General features: G+C 40.3%; 1 protein-coding gene across 4 annotated transcripts in view; it reads left to right on the top strand.

Annotated features, from left to right (window-relative positions):
- Positions 1-12,077, top strand: part of LOC124777486 (transmembrane channel-like protein 5) — a 283,578-nt gene that overhangs the window by 229,617 nt on the left and 41,884 nt on the right. For all 4 annotated transcript variants that reach the window (XM_047252924.1, XM_047252923.1, XM_047252925.1 and 1 more), the window contains exon 14: positions 11,835-11,965. In XM_047252924.1, the coding sequence (XP_047108880.1) occupies positions 11,835-11,965 (131 nt within the window). The remainder of the gene's footprint in view (positions 1-11,834; positions 11,966-12,077) is intronic.

The raw sequence follows: 12,077 nt of genomic DNA, 5'->3' as shown, positions 1-12,077 counted from the left end.
CTTCTGGACCTTTGTTATACATACTGCTGCTTCTCTCTTCCAGAAAGGCTTCTGTAATTTTTCTGTAGGCCATATCTGTCTTTCCCATTGTGAAGTATTCTTGTAAATCCTTACATTTGTCCTGTAGCCATTCCTGCTTAGCCGTTTTGCATTTCCTGTCAGTCTCATTTTTTAACCATTTGTATTCCTCTTCACCTGATTTATTTGCTGCATTTTTAAATTTTCTTCTTTCATCAGTTAAATTCAATATCTCTTGCGTTATCCAGGGATTTCTTGCAGGCTTTGTCTTTTTACCTATTTAATCCTCTGCTGCCTTCACTATTTAATTTTTTAAAGCTATCCATTTGTCTTCTAAAATATTCATTTCCCCTTTTGTAGTCAACTTTTGTCTGATGCTCCCTCTGAAACTCTCAACAACCTCTGGTTCTTTCAGTTTGTCCAGGTCTCATCTCCATAACTTCCAACATTTCTCCAGTTTCTTCTATTTTAATCTACAGTTCATAAACAATAAATTGCTGTCAGAGTCCACATCTGCCCCTGGAAATTTCTTGCAGCTTAAAATCTGATCCTGAAATCTCAGTCTTACTATTATACACTCCTGGAAATTGAAATAAGAACACCGTGAATTCATTGTCCCAGGAAGGGGAAACTTTATTGACACATTCCTGGGGTCAGATACATCACATGATCACACTGACAGAACCACAGGCACATAGACACAGGCAACAGAGCATGCACAATGTCGGCACTAGTACAGTGTATATCCACCTTTCGCAGCAATGCAGGCTGCTATTCTCCCATGGAGACGATCGTAGAGATGCTGGATGTAGTCCTGTGGAACGGCTTGCCATGCCATTTCCACCTGGCGCCTCAGTTGGACCAGCGTTCGTGCTGGACGTGCAGACCGCGTGAGACGACGCTTCATCCAGTCCCAAACATGCTCAATGGGGGACAGATCCGGAGATCTTGCTGGCCAGGGTAGTTGACTTACACCTTCTAGAGCACGTTGGGTGGCACGGGATACATGCGGACGTGCATTGTCCTGTTGGAACAGCAAGTTCCCTTGCCGGTCTAGGAATGGTAGAACGATGGGTTCGATGACGGTTTGGATGTACTGTGCACTATTCAGTGTCCCCTCGACGATCACCAGTGGTGTACGGCCAGTGTAGGAGATCGCTCGCCACACCATGATGCCGGGTGTTGGCCCTGTGTGCCTCAGTCGTATGCAGTCCTGATTGTGGCACTCACCTGCACGGCGCCAAACACGCATACGACCATCATTGGCACCAAGGCAGAAGCGACTCTCATCGCTGAAGACGACACGTCTCCATTCGTCCCTCCATTCACGCCTGTCGCAACACCACTGGAGGCGGGCTGCACGATGTTGGGGCGTGAGCGGAAGACGGCCTAACGGTGTGCGGGACCATAGCCCAGCTTCATGGAGACGGTTGCGAATGGTCCTCGCCGATACCCCAGGAGCAACAGTGTCCCTAATTTGCTGGGAAGTGGCGGTGCGGTCCCCTACGACACTGCGTAGGATCCTACGGTCTTGGCGTGCATCCGTGCGTCGCTGCGGTCCGGTCCCAGGTCGACGGGCACGTGCACCTTCTGCCGACCACTGGCGACAACATCGATGTACTGTGGAGACCTCACGCCCCACGTGTTGAGCAATTCGGCGGTACGTCCACCCGGCCTCCCGCATGCCCACTATACGCCCTCGCTCAAAGTCCGTCAACTGCACATATAGTTCACGTCCACGCTGTCGCGGCATGCTACCAGTGTTAAAGACTGCGATGGAGCTCCGTATGCCACGGCAAACTGGCTGACACTGACGGCGGCGGTGCACAAATGCTGCGCAGCTAGCGCCATTCGACGGCCAACACCGCGGTTTCTGGTGTGTCCGCTGTGCCGTGCGTGTGATCATTGCTTGTACAGCCCTCTCGCAGTGTCCGGAGCAAGTATGGTGGGTCTGACACACCGGTGTCAATGTGTTCTTTTTTCCATTTCCAGGAGTGTATAATCAATCTGGAACCTACCACTGACCCGAGGTCTCTTCCACATATACAACCTTCTTTCATGGTTCTTAAACCAAGTATTAGTGATGATTAAATTATGCTCTATGTAAAATTCTATCAGGTGGCTTCCTCTTTCATTCCTTTCCCCAGTTCATATTCACGTTCTATTTTTCCTTCTCTTCCTTTTCCTAATATTGAATTCCAGTCCTCCATCACAATTAAATTTTCATCTCCTTTAACTATCTGAATAATTTCTTTTATCACATCATACATTTCTTCATTCTCTTTACCATCTGCATAGCTATTTGGCATATAGACATTGCACTTCTGTGGTAGGTGTGGACTTTTTATCTACCTTGGCTGTGATAATGCATTCAATATTCTGTTCATAGCAGCTTATCTGCATTCCTATTTTCTTATTAATTATTAAACCCACTCCTGACCGAGCGAGGTGGCATGGTTGTTAGCACACTGGACCAGGTGGCACGATTGTTAGCACACTGGACCTGCACTGGAGAGGACGGTCATCTTGATTTAGGTTTTCCGTGATTTCCCTAAATCACTTCAGGCAAATGCCAGTGTGGTTCCTTTGAAAGGGCAGGGCTAACTTCCTTTCCTGCCCTTCCCTGATCTGATGGGACCAATGACCTCTCTGTTTGGTCCCCTCACCCAAATCAACCTGCCAAACTGACTCCTGCATTACCCCTATTTGACTTTGTATTTATAGACCTTTATTCAACTGACAAGAGGTCCTACTCCTCCTGCCACGGAATTTCATTAATTCCCACTATATGTAACTGCAACTCATCCATTTCCCTTTACAAATTTTCTAACCTACCTGTCTGGTTAAGGGATCTAACATTCCATTTTCTGATCCCTAGAATGCCAGTTGTTTTTTTCCCTCCTGATGACAACGTCCTCCTGAGTAGTCCCCACCTGGAGATCTGATTGGGGACTATTTTACCTCCAAAATATTTTAACCAAGAGGGCACCATCATTATTTAACTGTACAGTAGAGCTGCATGCACTCGGGGAAAAATTACGCCTTGGTTTCAGCTATTCGCAGTACCAGCACAGCAAGGCTTTTTGGTGGATGTTACAAGGCCAGATCAGTCTATCCCCCATATTGTTGCCCTTGTAACTACTGGAAAGGCCGCAGGCCCTCCTCAGAAACCATACATTTGTGGTTGTGCCTACGGCACTGCTGTCTGAATTGCTGAGGCATATAAGCCACCCCACCAATGGCAAGGTCTGTGGTTCTAGTATACTTTCCTGAGATCACAGTCCAGGCCACTACAAAAGCCTCCACACACTTCTCATTCAGGGAAGGTGACCAGCAGCCATGCATGCAGTGACAAATCATGGTGTCATTCACATGGTCATTTGCCTTCCAAGAAGGTCTTCTAACTATCAATAGTTGTCTTAGGAGCAGGAAAACTGGTGTAATTAACCATTCTTGGCAGCAATGCTGCCAGTGTGCCACAAAAACTAAACACCTTGTTTGCACTGTTGGTTACAATGTGCCCCTTTTTCGCTGTTTGCTGAAGGAGATACATCAACACTGGCTCCCATAGTTTACACTTATCATCCATTCCTAAAAAATCTCATTTTTCAGTGAGGCCAAGTGAAGAGTATTTTTCTCCAGATATAGAAAACCTGAGGAATTATGAACCCTACTTGTAGTGAATTACAGGCATTTCGCACATTAGACACTAAGTTCCCTTCGTACTGCACATTGCTCTTCTTCTCCATGTGATCTAATTTACTGCCGAAGACTACTGAAGTACTGAAAACAGTCACAGTTTTACCAGAGCCTTGTTTTTTATAAAGATTTCCTACAGTTTTTCACTCTTGAATGTTGTTCTTACTTCTGACTGACCTTGGTTTAGTTCAATATCATACTTCTTTAGTGTTTCCATCAATGTGTTAATTATGTGTAGTAAATTTCCTTTCTTCATTGACTGCAGCCCTTGCTGACCATTGTACTTCATAATCTTGATGAATTTGACTCAAAAGCAAACTCCTATTCCCTCTAGAGTTTAATTTTTCAATCATTATCCATGCAGATTGCAATTTATAGATGTGAGGCTGTAGCATTGTAGCACTTCTCTTTCTAGTATCCCTTTAATCCAGACACATTGTCATATTTTCTCCAATACATTTACACTGTTTGATGATGAACTGACTGATTGGCATCTTTTTCTTTAAACATTGTCATCAGCATGTCCCATTTCATGTTCATGTGATTTTGCCAGCCACTAAAGGAAAAAGAAATACAGATTTCTTTTCAGGCAGCTAGCTCCTAGTAGCACTTTCTCAGAGATGACATTCTCTCTCCTGGAACTTACTGCACTTTTTGTAACTTGACTCAAAGAATGAAATGGTGTAGTTTTGGTTTGCCTGCTTTATGTTTGCATCCGAATAGTGTAGCATCAACAAACTGCACATTTACTTGAGGACTCTTCAGAAACCAAGGTCAGACAAGTTACGAAATGGAACCTATAATGAGAATCCAGTGAAGCTTCACATAGATGTGTTGGGAAGTGTCTGTAGGTGTGCCTGTCGATCACATTATGTCACTCTTTTCGGTTCTGAACATGCAGTAAGCATGTAAAGATGCATAGAACAGTAGTCTCTCTTGCCAAATATGAGTGAGTGCTCAGAGGTTTCATCTGATTTCGTGCTACCTCACTTAACAGAACAGCCATTCATTTCCTTCTTCATGACAATTCTTGGCCGCATGATGCAGAGACAATGAGGCCATTTCTGCTGTGTTTTCATTGGGAAGTGTTTAATCACTCACCATGGTGCTTGGACTTAGCCCCCTCTGTTGTTCATCTCCACTCACATGAACCACTGGCTATTAAGGCAACATTTTGGCACAGACAACATTAACTATTTTAATATTTTTGATGACCTACTTTAAACAGGGGAAGCCTGGTGTTTCAAAAGCACTGATGTGTGCCAAGGAATGAATTTTGAATGTGTTCCACACGGAGGACTGCCAGTATAGAACTGCCACCTTCCAAGAGCCAATTGTGATCATGCAATTGACATCGGCTCCACTACACGCACCTACTGGGAGATGGCATCTCAATCATAGTGGCCGACCATTGGTCTTTAACAACAATTTTAATATTGGATTGAAGCACTCTTGTTATGAGTTTTCATTTAATTTATAATTTAGAAATTACAATTTCTTTCTAACCTTTCTTTTAATGCTAGCATTTATTAATTAATATATGTTCTAATGTATCCTTGATGCTGCTGTTATGAATTTTATATTGTGATTAGAATTTTCATATATGATTTCATACTTGTCTCAATTTTTTTTTAGAAATGTTATCATAATATTAATAATTATTATATTTGTGTCTTAAAATTGTTTTTATATGTACTTTTGTGCTGCCTATCAGTCATTTGTACTGGCAAACCACAAGCTTGCATAGAGGTTAGTCTTCTGATGGGTTTAAAAGCTAACAGCCAAGCATCTTACATACAGATTCCTTAGTAGGCGATACCTTCATAAATGATGTATGACCTTACAGATTACCGAGTGAGGTGGCGCAGTGGGTAGCACACTGGAGTTGAATTTGGGAGGACGTCAGTTCAAGATTGCATCGGACCATCCTGATTTAAGTTTTATGTGATTTCCCTAAACCACTTCAGGCAAATGCTGGGATGGTTCACCGAGTGAGGTGGCGCAGTGGTTAGCACACTGGACTCGCATTCGGGAGGATGACGGTTCAATCCCGTCTCCAGCCATCCTGATTTAGGTTTTCCGTGATTTCCCTAAATCATTTCAGGCAACTGCCGGGATGGTTCCTTTCAAAGGGCACAGCCAATTTCCTTCCCACTCCTTCCCTAACCCGAGCTTGCGCTCCGTCTCTAATGACCTCGTTGTCGACGGGACGTTAAACACTAACTATCACCACCACCACTGAGATGGTTCCTTTAGTGCATGACCGACTTTCTTCCTCATCCTTCCCTAATCCGACGGAACCGATGACCTCACTGTTCGGTCGCTTCCCCCAAATCAATCAACCAAACAATCTTACAGACTGTTAAGTTTTCATTTTAAGTGAGAGGCAATTTCCTATTTATTGCTATAGGTGAGACATTATGCCAGCAGTGTACTTAGATACAGAATCTTGATTAAGTATGGCAGTTTTTTTTACTCCTTTTATTATTTTTATGTTTTACTGATTTTTAATTGTTTTAAAGAGTGTGTGCTCACATTAACTGAAAGACAATTTTCTGTTTATTTTCAAAGTTCTGAAGATTATTGTTAATTAATCAGAACTGGTAATCAAGGAAACTAATTTTATTTTTATTAAAATCAAGGCTATTAAAATTCTTAACAAATAATACAGATTGCTGTATCTCTTTCACCTGACAATGTCAGGTCTTACAAATAAGGGTTCCTCTAGGGGGCCCATAAACAGATCAGTGCATAAGGGCAACATGTGGGTGACCATGGCAGTGCTGCAGAATTTTTATGCAGGTCTTCCACTTGAAGCATAAATAGTTATAGGTAAGGATACAGTCGGACACATGTGTTAGGAGGTAGATGGGGGTTTTGTAGTCAGCAAGGCATGTGAAATGTGTTTTATTCATATCATAATGTACAGAATTTCAGAACATAAGTCTGATGCACAGAAGACATGTCAAGACTACAATTTACTAACTTAAAAATTTTGTGAAACTTAACAGTATTCCTTGTTGAAGAATTTACTTATTTAAAATATGTCAAACTTACAGTATTACTTATTGAAGAATTTATACAGTACATGGTTTTTTCTAATGCTACTTCGGAATTTGCATCCATCATAACCAGCATGAATATTTACTTCATTTTAAGGGTCCACCTCAAAGTATCACTTCGTCCTTCATGAAATTTCCCACTGAGCAGTAGCACCTTTCAATTAGAAAATTGTGTAACTTGCTTTATAAAATATTTAGCTTCATATTCCTTATGTCACAACCTATATATTGAGGAGTGTGAGCACACAATTTTAAGCAATGTGAGATGAGTGTAAAGTTTTCTTTGTCTTGTAATGTGCAGGTATTCAAAATGATTTTTTGTGAATAGATCAGCTCTCCTGCATAGGAAAAGAATCACCTCAAAGATGTATAAAGATGGCACAGTTAATATTTTTAGGTCTTTAAATAATGTTTTACATGGTTCCCTTTGCTTTACAGTGCATGTGTTATGAATGATTCTTTTTTTGCAGCTTTACGATTTGTGAAAAGTTTCCTGAGTTTCCCCAAAAAATTATTCCATATCTAATAACAAATTCAAAATAGCTATAGTATGCTACTTTCCTCTTATCATTATGAGGCACTGACTAAAATTTCAATTGCAATATTTTCCACTTCAAATTTCTATCTAAGTTTATTCCTAGGAATTTGACATTTAAATTCTTCCATTTTTTGATTATTATGAAAAATACAGATTTTTTTCAGTTTTTGACTGGTTGGTTTTAAAACTTATGGGATGGGTGTTTGGTATGTTTAACATTAATGTGTTTAGACTGCACCATGTTTCCAAGCTACTTAATGTATTCATGACACACTGTGATATATTGTCAGCATTTTCAATTAGGGCAAATGTATCATCGGCGAACAAGGTTAGATGAGTATTTGTATTGAAAGGCAAGTCAGTTCTATAGAACAGGAATAAAATTAACCCAATGACTGAGCCTTGAGGAACACCTTGCGACACTGTTTGCCACACTGAGAAGTAATCTGGTGCATTTGATGTGTTATTACCCTTTTTTTCTACTCCATGGGATGTGATTCAAAACATTTTAAAGCAATATTCCTTATTCCATTTTTTTTCTGTTGAATATAAAAAGCAGCAGGGCACAGTTTACAGAGTTGAATCTGTTAGTAAGAACACAGAATTCTTTTCCTAACTAATGATGAAGTAATTTTTCAATAAAGTCATTCATGGTATCTGCTGTGCTTTTACCTTGTTGGAAGCCATATTGGTTATTTGAAATGATGTCACACTTTGTGATGAAGCTTTGAATATGTGAAGCAGCATTTTTTTTTTCAAATATTTTTAATGTGGTTGGGGGTGTAGAAATGTGGTGATAATTTAACGTCATCTCTTGAACCTTTGATATTACTTCTATATATTTTAAAAGATTAGGGAAGTAACCTTCCTCAAATGATTTGTTTATTATGAGAGATAGAGGGTGAGATATCATGTTGTAAACTCACTGAAGTACTTTGGACGAGGTGGTGCTAGCTGGTGGCAAAGACATGGTCATGGAGGATGTTAGTGTTTAGGGAGAGATATCAACAGTGATTTGCAGGGAGCAAGGCATTAAAGGAGCAGAGATGGTAAAGAGGTGATGAAAATAGTGGTAGACATTGTAGATATGTAAAATTAGGTTGCAGGCAATGAGTTGGAGGTGTAAATAAATTAGGCAGGAGATTATTTCTTGCAGAGTGTGGTAACCAGCTGCTATGAGGCTTGTATGGCATTTAGGTTTGTGGATATTAGGAAAAATATAGAAGTTGAATGTGCTGTTGGAGGTGGGGTTAAGAAAGAGGTAAATTTGTGGTAGAGGTTCTTGGCATGAGATTAAGGATTTTAGTAGGGATTTGAGTTTACACTGGACTCCAGGAATGGAATCACTGTGGTAGGTCTTCTAAGGCAACGAGTGAGACATTTGGCAGAGTCCTTCTGCCAGATGATCACTGTGGTTTATCAATACAATTTTTATGTTGAGGAAGGATTATCAAGTCATGGTATGTTATAAGATTGCAGATGGGTGCTCTTACCTCTATTGAGAGGCTTGTGGTATTGAGAATTGACCTCGGAAAGGGAGGAGAGGCCAGTTTAAAAGAATAATTGACCCTGCACTGGATACATATATACTCAGTACAACAGTTGATAATGGGAGGAATTGTTGTTGTTGTCTTCAGTCCTGAGACTGGTTTGATGCAGCTCTCCATGCTACTCTATCCTGTGCAAGCTTCTTCATCTCGCAGTACTTACTGCAACCTACATCCTTCTGAATCTGCTTAATGTATTCATCTCTTGGTCTCCCTCTACGATTTTTACCCTCCACACTGCCCTCCAATGCTAAATTTGTGATCCCTTGATGCCTCAGAACATGTCCTACCAACCGGGCCCTTCTTCTTGTCAAGTTGTGCCACAAACTCATGTTTAAAGAAACTTCTAAAGCAACAGAGATTACTGCATAATATGTGTAAAACAAAGTACAGGACCATAGATGGAGAGATGTAGAATAAAACACATTTGGCTATGAAGAGAGCAGTGCATGATTCCTTCAATGACTACCATAGCAAAATATTTTCAAATGATATTTCACAAAACACAAAGAAATTCTGGCCATACGGAAAGACTGTCAGTAGCACCAAAGTTGATGTCCAGTCCCTAGTGAATGAGGAACTGAAATGGAGTGTAGCAAAATAAAACCTTAAATGCTTAACTCTGTTTTCAAAATTCCTTTACAAATGAACACTCAGGAGAATTGCCCCAGTGTAACTCTTGTACCACTGAAAAGATGAATGAAATAAGTATTAGTGTCAATGGTGTTAAGAAACAGTTTAAATCATTAAAACTGAACAAATCTTCATGGCCTGGTGCAATCCTTATCAGCTTCTGCTCTGAATTTGCGGCTGAGTTAGCCCGTCTTTTAACTATAATCAATCAAAGATCACTCAAACAAAAAACCATTTCCAGTTCTTGGAAAAAAAGTCCAGGTCACAAATATTGTAGTAGAAGTGATCCACAAAACTGTCATCCAATATCCTTGACATCAATTCATTGTAGAATCTTAGAACATATTCTGAGCTCAAACACAATGAGGTACTATCAACAGAATAACATCCTCAATGCCAGCAAGTGTGGATTTCGAAAACATTGATTATGTGGAACCCAGCTCACATTTTCCTCACAAGACATACTGAAAGCTTTGGATCAAGGCAGTCAGGTAAATGCAGCATGTTTTTATTTCCAAAAAGCATTTGACTCAGTACCACACCTACACTTATTGTCAAAACTATGATCAAATGGGATATCAAGTGAAATTTGTGACTGGGTCGAGGACTTTTTGAAAGGGAGGATGCAGCATGTTATCTTGGATGGAGAGTCATCATCAGATGCAGAAGTAACTTTGGGTGTGCCCCAGGGAAGTGTGTTGGGACATTTGCTGTTCATGCTGTATATTAGTGATGTTGCAAAGAATATTAATACTAACCTCTGGCTTTTTGCAGATGATTCAGTAATCTGTAATGAAATGCTATCTGAAAGAACTTGGATAAATATTTAGTCAGATCTTGGTAAGATTTGAAAGGGGCACATTGATTGCTAACTTGCTTTAAATATTCAGAAATGTAAAATTTTGCACTTCACAAAATGAAAAAACGTAGTATCCTATGACTAGAATATCAGTGAGTCACTGTTGGAATTGACTGACTCATACAAATACCTGAGTGTAACACTGTATAGGGATGTGAAATGGAATGATCACATAGGCTCAGTTGTGGGTAAAGCAGGTGGTAGAATTAAATTTATTTGTAGAGTACAGGGGAAGTGCAATCAGTGTACAAAGGTGCCTACTTACAGAGCACTCATATGACCCATTCTATAATATTGCTCAAGTGTGTGGGACCTATACCAAATAAGACTAACAAGGGATACTGAACATATATAGTGGAGGACAGCATGAATGGCCACATGTCTGTTTGGTCCATGGGAGAGTGTCATAGAGGTACTGAAGGAACTGAACAGGAAGACAATTGAAGACAGTTGCAAACTGGCCTGAGAAAGTCTAGTAACAAAGCTTCAAGAACCAACTTTAAATGATGACTCTTGGACTACACTACAAGCCCATACATATCACTCAAGTATGGATTGTGAGGATAAGATTAGAATAATTATTGCATGCACAGAAGCATTCAATCAGACATTCTTCCTGCCCTCCATGTGTGAATGGAATGGGAAGAATCCTAATAACTGGTACCATGGGACAAAGCACCTGCCATGCACTTCATGGTGGTTGCAGAGTGTACATGTAGATGTAGATTGAGAAATGCATGGGAGTGGTTGGGAGGGTCACAGTTGGATGGTAATACAAACTTGGGGAGACAAGGTTGAAAATTATTTTCCCTTAGTTTTGAAAGGAAGAAAAGAAGATTAGAGCTTAACGTCCTGTCGACAATGAGGTTGAGAGAGATGGGCACAAACATGGATTAGAGAGAGATAGGGAAGGAAATATGCTGTACAGTTTGCAAATGAGCTATTCCAGCACTTGCCATAAGTTACATAGAGACTTCATGGATGGCTGGATCGGGATTTGAATCATCATCCTCCCAAGTGTGAGTCCAATGTGCTAACCATTGCACCACCTTGCTCGGTCATTGGTTTTGGTCAGAAGGTATCATGTACCAATCAGTCTTTGTTTGGAAAGTAGGAGATGAGGTACTGGCAGAATTGAAGATGTGAGGACAGGTCGCGAGTCGTGCTTGGGTAGCTCAGTTGGTAGAGCACTTGCCAACAAAAGGCAAAGGTCCCGAGTTTGAGTATTGGTCCAGCATATGGTTTTAATGTGCCAGGTTGTTTGTCTTTCCCTTATTTGGCCAGGTTCAAATAGTCCTCAAATTAGCAAAGCTATTTAAATTGTTTTTGTATTGTTAAAGCAGCTTCTTTTCATGATGACTTCACAACATAAAATTTGAAGCAGATAAAAATATTATTTTGTAATTTTTTCCAGTGCATGATTTCCCATAAATATGGTATGTAATTTATACTTACTGTTTATAATGTATTTTCAACAGATTGGAACATTATATAACTGTCAGCCTGCAAGTCGATCATGGAGAGCATCACAGACGCAGACAGTATTTCTTATTTTGACATTCCTTTCGTTGCTGGCTGCTGTAATTGCATATGTCTACCTTATTTCATAGTAAGTCTGTTATCTGTTATTTATTATTCTTAGTGTGTGCACATTTATATCATTAATTGTGAATATGCGGAAAGCAAAATATTGGAAATAGGAACACATTTAATATTTTGAT

Source organism: Schistocerca piceifrons, chromosome 2, assembly GCF_021461385.2.
Source record: "Schistocerca piceifrons isolate TAMUIC-IGC-003096 chromosome 2, iqSchPice1.1, whole genome shotgun sequence".
NCBI classification, from domain to species: domain Eukaryota; kingdom Metazoa; phylum Arthropoda; class Insecta; order Orthoptera; family Acrididae; genus Schistocerca; species Schistocerca piceifrons.
The sequence above is the reverse complement of the archived record's forward strand: the minus strand, read 5'-3'. Positions and strand labels throughout refer to the sequence as shown.